Source organism: Fulmarus glacialis, unplaced genomic scaffold (assembly GCF_000690835.1).
Source record: "Fulmarus glacialis isolate BGI_N327 unplaced genomic scaffold, ASM69083v1 scaffold33, whole genome shotgun sequence".
Taxonomy (NCBI): Eukaryota; Metazoa; Chordata; class Aves; order Procellariiformes; family Procellariidae; genus Fulmarus; species Fulmarus glacialis.
In genome coordinates, this window is record NW_009204612.1 from 31,428 (window position 1) to 51,045 (window position 19,618).

Genomic DNA, 19,618 nt, shown 5'->3' on the forward strand with positions numbered 1-19,618 from the left:
CTCCAACTGTTGCGGAGGGGTCCGGCCTTGGCCAGCGGCGGGTCCGTCTTGGAGCCAGCTGGCATTGGCTCTGTCGGACACAGGGGAAGCTTCTAGCAGCTTCTCACAGAAGCCACCCCTGTAGCCCCCCCACTACCAAAACCTTGCCATGCAAACCCAATACAGTGTGCCATTCAGTGAAGTAATCTCTTCACCATCTTTTCGAGTGAGCAAATCTGGCAACTTGAGAATGTTAGTTTCTTCTACTACTGAGAAGTTGCTGACACAGGAACGAGCTAAACTCTGTAACTTTCTCCTTTGCATTCATTCATCAAGGTTAGTATCACAAAATTTACACTGTCTAGCTTTCTACTGGGTCAATCAAAGACTATTGCTAACCTAGTCAGAGGTCTATGGAAGAAGTCTATGAAAATACCAAAAATAATCTGAGTTCTTCCTAGATGATGAGAAATGGAACCAGAACTACCAATCTGGTTACTTGCAACATCCCCACCAGGACCAATTCCCTCATATTCATAACTGATGTACAGCCACAAGTACAGCCAGGAAAAGATGAAAGTTATTGATGTCAACAAGAGAAGGATGATAAAGTACTATTCCCATTCATCATAAAATAGGTAGTAACACTATCATTAAGATGTGAGTCATTATTAAAATGACTCACAATCCAGTTACACATAAACAACATGTGATTGAAACAGAACTCATTCAAAACAAAAGCAATATTGGTTAGCAGAAGAAAACAGTTTTGAGCTCCTAAAACTAGAAGGTCTTCTTTCATTTCATTCATGGGGGTTGGACTGGATGATCTTTGAAGGTCCCTTTCAACCAAAACCATTCTATGATTCATTTGTATGCAAACCAACAGGTCTTATCATTCTGAAATTTAGGAGGTTGTTACATTATAAAATTAAAATTATTTTTTTGCAGGCAGTTATCTCCATATTCAGACATTGTTTGTTAGAAGGTATTTCACCACTCTGGTGGAGATCATCTACCATCTCTGTACAAAGTATTTTATATTTACTGCTAGTATAAAAACCAGAAATAATACCTCCAGACCAGAGATGAACAGGATTTCATACCTGCCTTTCTCATTCAATGTTGCTTTCCTTAAAATATTGCATGAAACTAAAGGTTTCAATTCTGTATTTTCAGTGAGAATAATGAGCAGTCATAAGGGCCCAGGATATCTAGATAACGCAAAACCTGGCAGGAAGCCTTCAGCAAAAAGTCCTCTCACCATGCACAACAGTACCAAAAGAGGACCATTTGTGAAAGGGAAGCAGCTTTGCCTGGTACAAAACAAGATTCTGCACAAACCCCTAAGAATCACATTTTTTTAACAATCAAAAGACATTTAATTCACTTGTTCTTTGCTGCTAGAGATATCTGCTGACAACAACGGAATAAAAGCGACAAAATCCATCTGAAATTTTACAACTGCAAAATAAAGTTTTACATTTCAGCTAGGAAATAAAGGATTAAGCATTTCACAGATTAAACGCCATAGATCTTCCACTGTAACTCACGTCTTGGAAGACCGGTATTCCATGGCCAGGAAAGGTCTATATTTAAGATTTATTTTTGCAGTATTCTTTATTTTACTTCTGTCTTAACTACTACTGTGAGTTCGTGGTGGTTACCAGTAATCACTGCAAAGCCCTTTTTATGTCACCAGCTGGAAACTTAGTATTAAATGGAATTTAGAAATATTCTTTTAAAAGAAAAACCCTGAAATTCACGTCCTCTCTAAAACATATATGCCAGAAAAAACAGGTTGTTCAATTTTTTGTGTGTCTTAGTGTGACTCTTCTCCAAAAGAGAGGATGTATAAGAGTTAGTCTGTTATTCTGCATCTATGCAGCTTCTGGACTAATGATTCTTGACTGAAGGCAGTGTAATGCAGTAATTAACAGAAATAAGACAACCTAAGATTCTGGAGTGGGATTGGGGTTGGTCAGAAACATTTTGGTAAGACATTCATTTTCTGTCAACTGAAAGTTTTTGTTGGAATTGATCTTTCCCCCATTTCCTTCTTCCCTCTCATCCCAAAAGAGAATTTGTAAGGTTCAAAATAGAATTTTGGGTCACAAACATAAAGAAAAAGGACAGGGAAAAGGGCAAGTGTTCTCTAATTGGCACTTACTTAAAACAATACATTGGTTCAAGTACCTGAATCATGCAGAGGAGAAAGTGACTTGGATTTTACCCCTTTGGTACAAATGCCCCCTTTGATACTTCTCTCTCTCCCTTCCACCTACCTTCCTCTCTCCTGCCTACTTATTTTCTCTTCCTATGTCTTTTTTCCCCTCTTCAACTTTCTCTGTCTTTTTTCCTTACCCATAAGAATTTTCCGATGGATTGTTTTCCCTCACTTATTAGAAAGGAAACTAATGTCAAAACAATGAACTTTTCTGTCAAACAGAATTCTTGCTTTCTCACCAGCCCTTAGGAAATCTAGACTTATTTCCAGCTCTGCTGGAACATTCATTATGACCTTGAGTAAATAATTTAATCTCCCTCCACCCCTCTTTTGCACTGCATGTGAAAAGATGGAAGAAAGTTCTTCTGTGTCCCTTATGTACTTCAGTTCTGAGCTTTCTGGGCCAAGGATTGGTACTTACTATACAGCTGTGCAATGTCTAATATAATAAACCTGCAATATCTCCAGGGACAACCAGACACAAATGTAATGCAAATAAAATGCAGACACTGCTCTGCAGTACAAACTAGTTCTTATTTACAGTTGCTGTGGCTTCTACCATGAAACTGTTTGCAGTTACCAAACGTACAGCAATCACTCTTAATACCTGCTTATAAATATAGAAGTACTTACAGGCTTTTGGAACACTAAACAAAGTAGTCTCAAATTAGCAATCCTGCATATTATAGCAGTCTTGATGCAAAAAGTAATTGATAAAAAGGCTATGCAGTTCAAATCCCTCAAAACTACTGACAGATGCAGACCAGTCTAAATGTAATATCCCAAGTGCTCTTAACTGCCTCTCATCATCTTCAACACTCCCCTTGTCACTAGTGTATGATACCCTAGTGTATGAGGAAATGAAAATAATCTGAAACGAATACCAGGACTTCAGAAAAAGCACTAATTCACAATCAGATTACAATTCTTATGTACACTGACTTATAATGATGTGAGTTGTAATGCTGTGATTTATGACATGATTATACATATGAATTATATCTGACTGATAATAGTGTGCATTCAAAATCAGGATCTTCACCTCTGTAATCGACTGTTTCATGCTATGCTGCAAATTGACTGGCAGAAGCACTTCCCTTTCCATTGTTCTTCCCTAAGGATTAGTATTTAGACCATACATTCTTACAGAGCATATATACTTCGTTCAACTTGAGTATAAGGTGAACTAAGTCTTTCAGTAAATAATTTTAAAGGAAAAAATTCACAAAAAACCACCCCAAAAACACACACAAAAAAACCCCAACCCCAAAAAAACCCCAACCCCCCAAAAAACCCCAACCCCCCACAGAATCACTGAGGCTTGAAGACAAGTCCACTTCAAAAATCAGCTGATTTTTAAAGCCCAGTGGAACACTAACCTACGGTTTGAAAAAAGGGTCTGTCTTCAGAGAATTGCAAGGCCTTGAAACCTACCCAACATTATTGTAAATGAAGGACTAGCTGATACTAGAAAGCCCTCAAACTGCAGCTTGGTATCAAAAAGCCACTCTTCAGTCCAATTTATGTTTCTTCTTGATGGGAAATATCAAATCCCAGACTAGAATTACACACCACTGTGACAGTTAAATCAGAACTCCAGAATAATGCAAACACTGCTGTTCACATTCAGGACTAAATTAGACCCAGTAAAACAATCAATTTCTTCTATCAAACATTTCACTTCTGTTAATGCTACACAAGGTAAAACACAGCAAAGCAAACAACAGAGGAGTGCTCTTAAAATAGCAATGTATTTTTCTCCCAGAAAAAGTATTATGTCTATAACTTATACATGGATTGAACTTGGCAGCATGAGCATCTGAAACAGGCTCTGGGGTTTGTAATGCATTGCCATAAGTTAGCATTAATAAGAATTCCAGAAAAGCATAGGAAAAACTGCACCCAGTTTCCCTGAAGGATATATCACAGTACTTTCAGAATCTTTTGTCAGAAAAGTGTATGGCATTTTCTTGATAGCATAGTACCTTCTTTTTTTGTTTTTTTCCCCTCTTCATTTTAGTGAATTTATTTAGAATTTAGCAAAACTGAGAATTAATGCAACATGAAACCACAGAATATTGCAACCGGAAAAAAGATTTCAGTATGTTACTAGGAAAGCAATGTTATGCCTTTCTCTGGAGATTTCTTTCTATTAAGCTAAATGTAAAGACAAGTCAATTAAATTTGCTTTGTGTTTTGTAAGTATCTTCTTTACAAGAAGAGTCAACTTTTTCATTACTGAAAACATGCATGTAGGAGCATATTGGTTCCTATTACCAAATATTCCAGAGCAAAGCCCAAGTCATACATGGAGAATGGTAAAAGAGACACTTCTGATACCTGTCTGTATTCATAATTCCTGGAGTGGATGGCAGGAAATCTGGAATCTTGGTGTGAACTCAAGTCTGTCCTTAATTGGGTCATGTTGACGAGACTTGTCCCTCTTGTTCTGCTATGCAAACAACAGTTCTAAAGTGATGCACTCCTGACACATGCCCCCATTCACTCCTGCCTACAATGTACTTCTGACAGATCATCTATTCTAGAAGGGGGATATGCAAAAATCACAGGAGCAGGAGATAAAGCAGGAAGGAGGATTTGAAGTCACCTATGATACGCCAGGCATATCCTGATGTCCTGAAATAGTGAATACAATAGTGATACAGCAAACAAGATGAGCCCCTACACATTCTCCATCCCCACTGCCACCGGCTGGGCAACTCACGTCCCAACAGCAACCACTCTTCCCTTAAAAACAAGATGGCTAACTCCAGATTGCCTACTGCAAACAGGTCCTGGCCTGCACTTTCTCTAAACCATTCTTGGACGTTGGCTGCAGCTAACTGGCACAGATCAGAACATGTAGTGCTGGTACAGCTAGAGTGACTAAGGATATAAGCCCACTAGATGATAGCACATTATAAGCCATTACCAACAGTCAGAGAAGACAACTTGCAAGTTGCAAAATAAGTAGTTAGAAAGTTTATTTAAAGGTGAAACCACTCATGCTAATCAGATAATCCCAAATGATTACTCATGAAAACTTTATACCACATCCAGTCACCATGACTTGTTTAATCACCATCACATATTCAAGTTTAATTGTTTGTCTTATTCTTAAACTTTTAAAAATACTGCTATTTTGGAGGACTCCAAACATACAAGGTTAAGAGTCATAAGAAGTCTTCTCAATCCCTTCACACTATACATGCACATTTATTAATTTTTTTTAAACTGACACATGTCTCTACTTTTACGACCCAACACACTCTCAACCTTTGCCTACTAGAAGCAAGTCTAAGGTCATGCTAGAGAGGGGAAGAGCTCTCTTCTCCAATGTTACAATCTAGTTTTTAGGCTTTCAGACACAGAACAACAGACAGTAGGTTAAACTTCTGCTATATGAGCATAATCTTCCAAGTTTCAGAACATGAAATTAGAAATTAAAGAAAAAACAAACCACTACCTCATGAGCTTCAATTGTCATTGAAAAAAAAAAAAGAAAATCCTTCTTGTACACATTTTCTGGACTACGCACAAAGGGTGAGCAAATAACCATTCTGTGCTCTATGTGTTGCCTGTATCTTAAAAAGTGGTAGATTATCACCACAAGATAGTACACATGCGTATTTTCTGAAGAGGGACATTCACTTGTTGTCAAAAAGTTTGTGAAAAGAATTTAAAATATTGAAAGAAATACCATCAAGGTGTTACATTTTTTGAGGAATCAATAACTGCTACCTGCCATTTTATCAGAAAACTCAACCACAACGCTGATGATTTAATTGAAATGATTCATTTTAAAAATATAATCACAGCTTACAATGAATTACAACTAGATGCAATTAAAATTAACCATTTCTCAAAAAAGAAAACTTCCATGACATTCACTATGAGGGGAGATGTACGGCTAAAGATCCAAAGATAATGAATCTGAGAAGGAATAATTTTAAAGACAGAGGTGCATATGCAGACCTTCACTCTAGCCTATTCTGTTCAACAGGATTTCGCTTGATTAAGTCATGTTTTCAAACAGTCTCCAGAAGAATATTTGAACTGAAGAACAAACAAAGAAATTTCCATCTTGAAAATCGCCAGAATTCCTATATTTTTTTTTACTAATTATAGTTTATTTAGGCGAATCAGATGGTATATTACAAATTAATCATTAAGAGCTGGTAGTATTGCTACCTAAGCAAATGGCATGATTTTAAGAAGGACTGCGTGTTCTGCTCATCTGTGACTACCTCTGGACAGCAGACCCAGGAGCCCCATGGAGCACCTCCGGTCTGGGCAAGAGTTCTTGCTGACAGTTGGGTGGGTGACTGCACTGACTGTCCCTTCAAAAACACCTTTCTGTGGGGGAAAGAAATCCAGACACACAAGAAAGAAAGAAAGAAAGAAAGAATGTAGTGTGCACTGGTACCCAGTCGGTATCATCATGGGATTAGAATTACAGCCTCTATCTGTCATCAGCCGTAGTAATTTAGTAATAGAAAATATACCATTAATTCAGCCATGTGTGAACTCTCTGTAATGTTTATTCTTAATTTAAAACTCCAAAGTTTTCTGTATATTTTGTTTTTCATAATTATGTGGGTGAGCTAAAATGGGATGAACTGTAGTCAAATGCATGGGGAAGGCCAGCACAAATCCTGTGAATCACAGCCCTGCTGAGCTTTTGCAATTCCAGATAACTGTTGCTGGCACGCTAAGTACCCTGAATCTTTCAGGATTCAGCCCTATAGGAGCTGTCAGAGCGAGTTACATCAACTGAATAGAGATTTTGAAGGAAAATCTAGTAAACGTATTCCTGAGGGCTGCCTAAGATTTTGTGATCACTGTTATTTCATCGCCTGTAAAAAGGTACAGACACACCAGAACAAGGCTGTTCTGTTCATTTTTCTCTTGATGCAGTCATTTGCTATTCAACAGCCTATCACTACAGTTATTTATGCTATTATTCTGATTTCCAGGTTTAAATTGTTCTCTTTTCATGCTATGTATGAATAATCCAGATCTTGACAAGACTGTTTTATTTGTTTGTAAGCTTGTTTTTCCTTGAAATTTTGCTTCCTGTTTCTACACAGGAAATGAAAAATCAGCATAGTATATAGCATATATTATGTGCCTCTAAAGGGTGATAGGAACCTATTTTCCTTATGTACTTTACCCTAAATGGAACTTCCATTCTTTGTGCTCAGTAATCCAGAAAAAGGGAGAGGGGGAAAAAAAAAACCCTAAGTGCTTTATTGCTATCTCCTACTTTCCCCTTCATAGAAATGGAGCATGATATAAACTAGTCATTCCCTGCATGAAGATTATACAGAAATAAACAAGCTAATTTTATTTTATCTGATGACCCAAAGGAAAATATCATTCCTAAAAATAATTCCTCTTCTCATTTTCCAACCAGCTCCTTCAGCAAATACTTTGGATTAAACAGATTGTCTGACAGATCATAAAAAGCACATAGAAAGTTGAGCATCCTTCATAGGAAACATCCTGTCAACAGCATCCTAATCTTTAAATCTAGTGCCTATTAGCTTAAGTGTCCATGAATGTAGCTGCTATAACAGCTAAACAAGAAGAAATCTCTATCCACATAGCCAGAACTAAACATACACAGAACTCTACAGATTAAACTCCCTACCCTGAATTTAATCTAGAAACAATGAAGCAACCAGACCCATGGGAAGAGCAAGTATCATGTTGCTCATGACCAATGAAGCTTAAAATACAAACAGCGTTAACTTTTAGCACCTAAAATATACAGCATAAAATACAAACTGTAACTCCAGGATAATACCAAACTCCTTCAAAAAACACACTGCAATCCCTCCTTAAGGGAGGCCAAAAGGCATATTTTCTGTTACAGTATCAGGTTCAAAAATACAGGTCTACTAGTACAAATTAAGATGAAGAATTTCAATCTAATGAGAAACCTTGAAGTTAGTACATCCCAGGAAAAAGTGACCTGATCGCATAACTGCTTCTTTTGACGTGTAAAAAAAAAATACCCTTCTCGCCCTGGCCCCAACTGTGTTCCATAAAGATAAGGCAAAAAGTCAGGTCCTCTCTTCTACCATCCACTGGGCTCCCAGACTCTCTCACTTCTTTCAGCACCATTGGGCTATTCCAACCAAAAGGTGGAAGATCTGCACAGCATCCAGGGCACCATACAACCAGAGCATTTAAAGCCATTATAGCTGAGAAAGTAGCTTCTGGCCATTGCCTCAGAGCTGCGGTCAGCCACCCAAGAAGGGAGAGAAACAGTTTTAGTTTGACAGTTTCAGTTAGAAGCTTCTAAATAGCAGCTTTCTGTCATTTAGGCTGACTTAATGTCTTTTCCATTAGGTGCTAAGTGTTGCTAATTTCATTGTTAGGCATCTAATTCTCACCACTCAGTCTGGGTAACATAGATGCCTCCAGCCTTGTGCCATTCCTGGACTCCTACATAAGTTCCCAGTTTGTGCACATGACAGTGTTATGCACCACAGTTCCCAAATCACTTTGGGGACTGGCCTGTATTGGCCTACTTTAAGAAAGAGAATTGGAGATGTCTCAACAGCTAAGAAGGACCCACAGCAAGTATATAAAGCTACTAAGGCTTACAGAACGAGGAATTCCCAGAAATACCAGAAGCAACCTGAACTGCAATGTGCATGTCTGCCCCTGGCTTAGAAGTCTGGAAGGATGGATAGGACAGATCTGAACTGCATGAGGTTTTTTTTCCTCAGAACTCTCCTACAGCATATCAACAGCGAGGTGTAACTCTTCCTGGCTTGCCAAGTTATACAGTCTCTCCTTTGGTCCGTCATACACATTTAGGAAGCTGCTTTGGAATGAGATGAGAACTTTTGAGTTCTAATACACAAAGTATTCAGAAAAACAAACAAGCAAACAAAAAAAAACCACTTTACATCCATCACTAATGTCACTATCACTCAACGGATCTGTATCCTAAACAAAATCAGTCACTGAGCAAGGAGTTCTTAACAAACTTGAACCTGGAAAGCAGAAGACAGTTCTAATGAGATGGACTAGGGTTCCTGAAAGAGATACTTTTGGTATACTTAGCTGGTTGGCAGAGATGAAAGGGGGAAAAGGAAGCCTACAGAAAAAAAACCAGAATTTTTCTTAAAGAGAAAGGGAAAAAAATCAGACCAAAAGCAAAGATAGTTAAATTGCAGTGCACAAAATTAAGCTCACAGTTGGGAAGCAACGTGTAGTGATATGACTGAGGTTAACCATGTTCCTGCAAACATTGCTAGCTTCCTCAGGAAGTTTCAAATGACACTAGTAAATAAGACATTTCATTTTAAAGACATCAATTTCTTCCTACAGAACCACCAATGTGTCAAAATTAAACAATTAACACAATTACTTTCAGTCTTTTTAATAACCCAATAGTAGCAACACTTGTTTTGGAGAACTGTTTTAAGCACTATGAGAACAGAACGAGGGGAAAAAAAGGTTCAGAATTAAATTTATGTTGTTGAAATATATCACCTATATGAATAGAGGAAACACACCAAGTGAACTTTTTTCCTAATACATCTAGTTTTTAAGGCAGCTGATAGTTTGGAAAATGGCTTCTACATGCTGCAACATATACATCTCAAGATGTCATGTAACAACGAAATACTGCAAAAATTGAACACTGCAAGCTCCTGGAGTGCAAGATAAAGCCAGAAACACAGGCACAGGAAATCGTGATTCTGCGTACCAGAAAATGGAAAGTAATGCTAGCAGTTGCAACACTGACTGAAACACTGTATTGATGAGTCCAAAAGGAAGCCAGAAACAGTTCCATACACAAAGGAAAACAAAAATCCTAAAGCGAAGTGAACCATTTTTTGCATCTCCAGAAGGACAAAGCTAAATGTACAGACACCCTTCAACATGTTGGAATAGGCATATAGTACCCTTGAAAGTATGTATTTTTTTTGGAATGACTAAGTCATGACTTGATATGATCCATGCCTTCCACTACAAACACCAACTAACGGCAACAGTACTTAACAGCCTACAAAAATGTCAGTGTTCCTAAAAATTGTTTGGGTGTTTACAGACATGCTCTTTTCTCATGAAACTCAGGAAATTATTCAGGTTACTAAGTACATGTACCAAGTGCTATTTTAGACATTGGAGTATCTGACGCATCCCCATAGGCTGCCAGATGTGCTATAGGATTTACAGGACATTCATGTTTTCTGAAGATGCACCTTGAGGTCACGCAGGATAGCATGAATATCACAAACTAGGTCTTCAGGTGTATTAATTGCAAGTCAATTTAAAGTGCCTCCACAAATAGAGACATTGAAGATATATTCTCTTTTTATCGTATCGAAATATAAGTAAAGAGATAAGCTCAAAAAAACATTAAGTGCTCTACTTGCTAAAAAGTCAGCATTTGCAGCTCACAGATGTTGGCTTACTTCTATAGCCAAAGTACACTACTGAATCCTATAAAGTCAAGCCAAAATACACTTTCCTACAGGTGAAAAAGGAGTTAAGAAAAAATGAAAATTTCAAATTTATGCAAAGATTTTACCAAAGAATAACATCCATGATCTAATGCAAACAAAGGAAGGGAGCAAGCATTATGTTTTTCCTCTTCACCTACACAAGCACAGACCAAACCTTTCCTTTTTTAGCTAAGCTAACAGTTCTATTTACATATTTATACTGAATTGAAATGGTCTAATAATTTTTCTAAGGTTTCCATACTGAAACCTGACAAGCACTTAAGAAATGTGTGCGATACTTAAGAAAAAAAACCAAACAAAAAAAAGCAGGGTCATTTATGAGCATGTACCGTAAAGTTTGGAAAAAATATTCTGTAGGTCCGACAGATGCTCAATCATTTTAGCACTTTTTAGGAATTGTTTAATCTCTGCCTCTTTCCATATAAAAACAAAAATTAAGTAAGTCTTCCACACTCATACAGAGAAAGAAATAATACGAATTTTGGATCTGTTTTTGTTCCTACTACCATCAGCGGAATCTTGACCATTTATTTGACTGAGCAAAAATAGCCTGGCCTTATTACTCTGGAGTCCCAGAGTAGGGGATCAGATTGTTGAATACATGAACTAATCCGATTAGTCAGTGAAAGGACTGAATAACTTTTCAGTCATGATTTTTCAGAATTTCAGCATGATCCACTCTCACCAAATGAAAGCACCTTAAAATGGGGCAGATGTAAGGCTGTGAGTGAAATTAAAACCAGTCTTACACTGCAATTTATAATGTATAGTGACTCATATTCTCATCTATTTCCTGATCTCTCAAATCCATCCAGTCTTTAAATATAATAAAATAATATGATTATGTTTCCAGGTGTTCATTTAAAATGGCTTCAGAAGTTTAAAGCTGTGTATAAATCTGGTCAATTAATATTTGTTAATTAGGCAATTATTTAAATTAATATAACTGAACTTTCCTAACATCTTTTTTCCTCTATTCTTTATCATAGTAAGAACAAAAGGCAAAAAATTGTCTTCCTGCTCCCCAAAACCTAGAAGTTCCTTCTCCCCTTCCTGCATCAGGACAGAAGTAAGATTACTGAGATTTTTTTCACCAAAAATTAATCGAGGCAGGAAAAATGTAGAAGAGTGACAGACAGAGAGGGAGACTGACGTCAAAACAAACATGGCCCAGAACTAAGAGCATTCAACTGAGAAGTGAAAGACAAAGGGTTAAATTCAGGCCCTCTGCCTGACATGGACAAGATACGAAATAACTGTGTTAAATCCTGGATGATTCTCCTAACCATTCACTGTATTCCGGTGTAGATCAATCCTGCTTCTGCTATAAGTAACATTGCTGTAGCTTATGTAAGTATGAGCTTGGTATGCACTAGCCATGCAAATTATTTACCCTGTTTTTCAAGTATTACACCTGGAATGAACTCCCTGACATCAGTACGTCTGCACAAGGCACAATCACGCAGGAAAAGTTTTGCTGCTTGCAGGATCCCACATTTGTACCAAGAACCCCGAGACTGTGCTATTAAAGCATTACGGAATTTGCTACATTCATATGAGGGAAAAACAAATTTAAAAAAAAAAAAAAAAAATCAGCATCTTGGCTTGGAAGACATTTTGTCAAAAACAACTCATACCTAGCATCAGGGAGGAACATTTTGAGCAAGCTAACCCTCAACATCCTCAATTTCAAAGATTTATGAGATTATTGAACAACCTACTCTGACTTGCTCAGAGCTGTACAGTCTATTTCATTAGCATACATTTTCAGACATTCTGAGGTTGTTTACACATACACAAGGGAATGTAACACATTCAAATATTTCTGATCCCCATTACATGGGATGGTAAACCACATCAGACTTTTCATTTTATGGATATAGACCCGAGTTCTACAACTACCAAATACATTCATAAAAGGCATAAACCCAAAGAAAATAAAATAAATCCTTTCTCCAGGCTGCAAAGCAGTTGCAAAACCATTCTGCTGAGCTCTCCACCCCTATGCTGACATGACCTCTGAAAGCAGTCTTCTCCATATAGATGATGAGAAAATTTCCACATTACTTAACAGATTGCTGTTTAAATTATCTATCATACCGAGTGTTTAGAAAGAATCTGTTATTTGTAATTTGTAATTTTCAAAGTGTGTGAAAGAAAGAAAATCAGTTCACACCATTTGCAGTAAGCAGAGGCATCTTTTCTACCCCAAGTCATGTTTTTAAACTTTTAAACACATTTATACTGAGAATAAATTACAGTGGTATGACAGCCTTAACCACAGCACCCTGAAAAATTGCAGCATCAAATCAATGCAATATTAACTACCTGAAATTGAGATTAAACTGAATAGGTGGGATAGCATAGCAAGCACATGTTCATATATCTATTTTGAACATTTCATATAATTAGCCACTATCCCTTATTGAGCTTTGAAATTCTGCTACCAGTTGTGCGAATACGCATTTATGAGTCAGGGCCAATATGAACACTTTACAGAATTTTGTTCTACTCTTGTTCATTGGAAGAATCATTTGGAAAAAATACATCCATTTTAAAACAGAAATGGCAAAGTACTCTTTCTTTTCCGCAGTGAAATGCAAGCACGTTTACCTTCAGTAGTTAAGTAATGAAGATACTTTTTCCATGTGCAATAAAGTCCAGTAAGTCATTTGTGGACTAGCTGAAGTGATTGGTAATTCAGTTACAGACCCAGTACCCCAAGCATACAAAGCAATCACACACTGATTTAAGTTAATGAATACAGACCTGAGTTCCTCTGATACCAAATAAAATAGTAGATTAGAGTTGAAATAAGACATTTCTTGTGCTTGATTCCATCACCTTTAATTGAACTGCATGTAACATTTCAACCCTCAAAAAAATCCTATTAATTTCTCTGAGTCAGTTTTGGGAGCAGGTGGTGGGAGACAGTAGTAGCTGGAGCTGAACTACACCTCGTTGCAGAACCATAATGAGTATCTTTTTCTTGTAAGATTTTTTTTGCACTCTCATAAAGCGACCAGCCATAGGTAAATGCATTAAGTATCTGTACATTAAATCAGATTCAGGACAGAAATGTTAACTCACTCTATTAATTTCCCAAATGGGAACTTCAGGGGGAAAAAGGTAATCTCCCCATAAACTGCCTGATTTGAGAACCTTTCTTAAAACAATGAAAAACAACAACAACCAAAAAAAAAATAATCAAAGATCTCTTATAGAATAATTGTTAAACAAGGAGGCACAGCAGTGTTGCATTAGAAAATCAAAAATGTTCTATGGTGGGCCTACATACAGATAGATAAAGAAAAGTAAACAGTATTTCAAAAGACATCTATACCATTCTGTAACTGCACGCAAATAAATACAAATGCAGTATTTTAAGCACAGTTATTGATTTTAGAAGGTGCGATATGAATTTGTTCCACATGTGGTTATTTAAAACCTGCTTTTACTCCTTACTGTTGATCTGTTTTATCTGAATATGCTTTCACTATGTTTGTTTGATGCTTTTATTCACTCCTTATTGTTTATCCATAAAGAATTCATTATTGGAAGGACTTATTCACTCAAATCAAAGCCCTTTTTCAGTTTTAACAAGGTTACATCTAATATGTGCTTGCAGTCAATGCAGGTTTTTTTGGGTTTTGTCATTGGGTGGGTTGGGGTTTTTTTGTGTGTGTGTGGTTTTTTGGTTTTTGTGGGTTGTTTTTTTTTTTAAAAAACGAACTTATTAAAGGAAAACATTAAGGTTTCAAGCCAAAATAACGCTCCATGCTCCACAAACCTACATATTTTGTATAAAAACATGCAGGCTTTTGCCCTATAGCATTTCAGAAATCTACATGGCAAAAGGAATTAATCCCTTGTCCACAGACTTCTAAAAGCAGATGCCACTGTATTCATGTTCTGATAAATGCAATGATCAGCTACAAAATAATGGAAAAATCTTGTTCATTTCAGAAATGAAAGTTCCAGTTAATTGTCATATGAGAAGCCCATTCACGTATACATATAGAGAGAGTTTGATATATACAACTAAATTTTTTACCTATTCAGGTATCTTTTCAGTGTTATTGTCACTTTGACCTGACATTCCTTGGCTTCAGTTGCAGTGACGTTGGTTCCAGAACATGGGCATGAACCTTCAATATAAAAAAATCAGTAATTCATGCACTCAATTCACAGAGGTGAGAACACTGATTTAAAGTCATAAATTATCTTACTAGTAACAGCTCTGAGATAATCCTTTTCAGAAAATGGATTGTAGGGTTTAACCAATGTCCTCCTTTTTATTTATGTGACATTCAAAATAAACTATCGTTCACTATATAAGTACATATGGATGTATGTTTATATATACATGTGTGTATACACACATACATATATACTCACGTTTATGTTTACTTTGGGTTATTTCCTCCTTTTAGTTTCCTAAAAATTAGTCCTACCAGCACATATTAGAGAATTATTAATTTAAAACTGTATTTTCCTTGAGCAAATATTTTTTTACAATTTAAATCATGTTTTCACAGAAGATGCCTGATAAATTATGCTGATTATCTTAATTTTCTACGTAATGGTAACAGAATACCTGTTTAATGCATTTTCAAACTAATAAAATGTTCCCAGTTATCATATACTTCCCTAGTAATTATCAACTGTTCAAAAAGAATTATTTATCTGTTAAACATGCCTTAACTCTCAAAAATATTTTAATCATGAGAAGCTTGACACAAGAACTAAAGAAATCGGCAGTAACAGTATCACTTAATGCAGCAGCCCTTGGTTTAGGGTGTGTCACACACACTGGATAGTACGGTAAGTCTTATGTACGCAAGGGGCTAAGTACATCCCCAGCTATGTGCAGTCAATAGTCCTATCAAAGTTGGCGTAAATTAAAGCTTTCATTAGCGTAAATAGGAAAAAGTTACTACATTTTCATATCTTAGATACAAATAAAAGCATATATAAACATATGAATATATTGAAGAGATTGATAGTATTGGTTGATTTAAGAGCTTGATTGGTATATCTAAGGCTTGATTGATATGCTGCTCACAAACTGCTATTAAATATAACTCAGTTTAAGCTTTATAAGAGTAAAATACATATTCATACTATATTCAAAACTGCATGGTAAATTTTTATTTCAGATATATGGACAAAATTAATGCAATAATCACATAATAAAAATCTGAAAAGTCAAGTAGCCAAGCCAAAACTGTCATATTTGTATCTGCCCACATTCTGGATCATGGCTGTGTGAAAATGATCTGTGAGCCAGGAGAAAAGATGCACAGCAGGGACAGCACTGTCACACAATAAATACCCCAGGTTTCTTTACGAATAACTCTCAGGAGTAGAGGAATGTTTAAAGTTTGCTACAGGGCTTGATTTCGAGGGGAGAAACGTTTTGAGAACAGCAAAAGCACAAGAGTTCTTATCGTAGGCTACATCCTGGTCTTACTGCATCATTTTACTACAGAAACCCATCTGATCTTGTCCATTTTAATTACAAGGGGGTACAGACCTATTTCACATCTGCTCACTGAGCCTGAGAAATGAAAGTGAGAAGTGAAAAGGAAATGAGAAGTACCAGGAATACAAACAACCTGAAACATAAGCATTTAATAAATTCCTCCTTTCCTTCAAAACCAGTTCTAATCATTTATTGTGAAATATATTTGAGCTCGGTCCACAGCTTATTTTAATTCAAATAAACGCATCTAAATTCCTCCCATCTTTACCACTACAGGATATTTTTTTTTTTTGCTTATTCTTTAATCATTTTGCCAGCAGTATGCTGAATGCTATTTCTTTAAGAATGCAATCTATAGCATTATATTCCAAAATGGCCATGACTCCCAAGTTGCAACATGCTAGATATTCATAGGTTTTCAAAGCTGCTGGTTAAAGAAATAATGAAAGGATCTAAGGTTTATGCATGAATCAGCATCCCCTTGTCATAATGTCATGGTGCAGTGATCCCTGCAGAGCTGTAAGACTTGATTTAAAACAGAAAAGGTCAACTCTTTTGAGCCAGCAGGATTAAAGATCCAAGATCGTGCCTATATTACCTCTGTGACAAAGCTACTATATGAAAAACTTGTTACAGTTATGGAGATTTTATAGTACTCCATAGGAAACCTCTCTTTAGGTGACCCCAATATCCTTTCAGTGAAAAAATATGTGAGTATATAATACAGCTATCCCTGTTTGGGTTGGTGAATTTAAGAGGAAAGTACTTCATCTTCACCAGTTTGCTCTTTCCTTGTTTTGAAGAAAAAAATCTGATGTCGCTGATGGTCAGCACTTCTCCAATTAGACTACTCAATTACACTGTGCTGAAGGACAATAAAGTCCAGTGGTTTGGATACCTTCCAATTCTTCCATGAATTAGCTGCAGTGCTGTACCTCTGCCCCAGCTGCAAAAAGCCAAAGAGGTTCTGTTAGAGTGAACCGCTTTGTTAACGTTTGCCTTTACCACCTAGACTGTAACCCTCTGAATCACCAAGAATTCTTAAAAAGGGCTAAGTCTAGCCCATTTCTCTTGAAGGATGTAACAGTAGTCATGGCAGTGAATATTTATCTTAATTGTGCCATCAGTCTGAAGAAAGACTGCACCATCTCTCGATCAAAACCATTAAGCCTCCTCAGGACACCGACTTGCGAGGTGTCAAACTGCAATTAGATTCCAACAGCTACTCCTGATGACCTGTCAACACAGCTTTGCACAAGACTTGCAACAGTTCAACAACCTGAAGTGACTATTTGCTACGGATATATTATGTGAGTTAAGGCTATCTACCCACAGAGTCTCCATTCCTCCTGTGCTACACATATCTTCTGGTCACCTTTAAATGACTGAGTAGTCTTACACTGTTTCAAACATCCCATCTCCTCTTTTCTGGAAGTTTAGGAACCTAATTTAAAACTAGTACCAGCAATATAACTCGTTCATCTGAAAACTGTTTCCTCCATCAATGAGCTCCGAGCAAGGGCTGACAAAAGCACTTCGTAAAGTTTGGGGATTCCTTTAAATAGCTGTACAGTGGGTTGGTTGGTTGGTTGTTTTTCAAGCGGATGGAATTGCACACCCCGGCTTCCCTCTGGTTGCCAGGCGGCAGGAGGGAGGCTGCCGCCTGCCGGGTGCCGCCCGCCCGGCGCGCAGGGCTGCACACCGCCTCCCTCTCCCGCACCGCCGGCCGGAGCTTCTGCAGCCCGAGAGCAGGCTGGTTTGGGGCTTCTAAATCGAAAGCTGAAATATTTCGGCTGTCGATTTCAGAAAATTTACTTGTTATTCTTAGGGCAGGACGAGGTCATTACATCTATTACGGTTTAAGCCTGCCTCTATGTTTCTGTGAAGGAAAATCACCTTCCCGGAGTGAAACATCTGGGTAAATACTGAAGCATTTTCAGTTTCATATTATCCTACATTTCTGTGACCTTCTTTTACACCTGCATTGTTTAACCGTTGATAGCGCTGGTTTTGGACACAGGTTCTTTGTAGACTATTCTGAAAAAAAAAAACCAACCTGCAGGTTTTTCAATATTTCAAAAAAGAATGAGTGTAAAGGGGACAAAAAAAAAGATGGATCCTCCTTAACCATTTGTGCATGCAGTGCTCTGCGATCAGCTGCTAAATTCTGCTTCTCATATGGCAAATATTTGTCTTCAGAATTCCTTGTTCTCCAATCAAACGTTTCTGGGAAGGTAATCAAGGAACTACTATACATATTTTTAGCATATGCTTCACTAGTCAATTAAATCCAATTGACAAGATAACTTCACTAAACCATCAGTGGTGATTGAGGTGATGAAAAAGCAAGTACATATTCATATCTTAATTTGGTGCTCTTCAAACTGCTTGAAAATGGAAGCCTTGGACGAGATTCAGAGAAAGGGAAACCCAAAACGTGGATAGCATCTCCCTTCTGCTTAAGTCTGAAAGTCCATTACTGCAGAATACAGCCTACACACATCATCTGATTATTACAAGAGTTCTCCAAGGAAGACAGCTAAGCTCAAGAACAAGGCTGATGCATGCACACAGACACAGATAAAAAACTTGATGGGATCGGAGAAAAATATGAATCCTTTACTTTCACAAAGACCAGGTGGCTATACTTGTCTCTAGTACCAGTAGAAAAAAAAAAATTCGGGCATTTTACACAAATTATTTTCAGGATTTCATTGACTTCAGAGAACTGAGAAACACAGAAAGACCCATCACATTTCTGCAGAATGCCATCTAGACCGCTACACAACCCATTACTTCATCGACAGTCCCAGTAACATACACTTCAAATACTAACCACATGCAGTTCTGGTTGCTGGAAACTCTCGTCACCTAAGAAAGCAAGAACTCCCCAAACAGTTTGCAAAGATTAGCAAAGTAGCCTTACTGTGGCTGGTTACATGCTCTGACCTTTTTTGACTTCAGCTGTGTGTGCTATACCCTCCTACCCTCACACAAAAGCTCCTTGGGCTGAACTCTTGCACCACCTATCCCAGCGTCTGTGCCAAGATGCCCCTCTTCAGCACCACCTCACCTACCATAATGTAGCTAAATTAGGGAAATAAAAAAAAAAAAAAGGGTCGCCAATGGAGGGGACTTGCTCTCGCTGATAGCTAACATCCAGATTCAGTGTCCCTTACAGCTTGTCCCAGGAGAGACGAGGAAACGCCTCGGGGGAGCGCAGCACTGGGAGGCCGATGAGCCGCAGCTCGGCGGGAGTGGCCAGCACGGCACAAGAGCGGGCTCCCTCCTCCTTGCTGACCGCGTTGCTACGGGGCCCCCGCTTTCGCTTGCAACGGGCACGTCGGGCAGGGCAGCGGGGGGAGGCGAACACCCCTCCTCGCTCTGGGCACGACTCCCTCCCGCTCACAGTTCTCATCACTCACGGGCAGCGCC

General features: G+C 37.8%; 1 protein-coding gene across 1 annotated transcript in view; it reads right to left on the bottom strand.

Annotated features, from left to right (window-relative positions):
- LOC104074775 (glutamate receptor 2-like) overlaps positions 1-19,601 on the bottom strand; it is a gene marked incomplete at its 3' end in the record, with an annotated part of 50,584 nt that extends 30,983 nt beyond the window's left edge. Inside the window, exons 1-3 of the mRNA XM_009575036.1 lie at positions 19,363-19,601; positions 17,755-18,006; positions 12,092-12,243 (exon numbers count right to left, since the gene is read on the bottom strand). Of these exons, the coding sequence (XP_009573331.1) occupies positions 12,092-12,243; positions 17,755-18,006; positions 19,363-19,601 (643 nt within the window). The remainder of the gene's footprint in view (positions 1-12,091; positions 12,244-17,754; positions 18,007-19,362) is intronic.
- Positions 19,602-19,618: the final 17 nt, after the last annotated feature.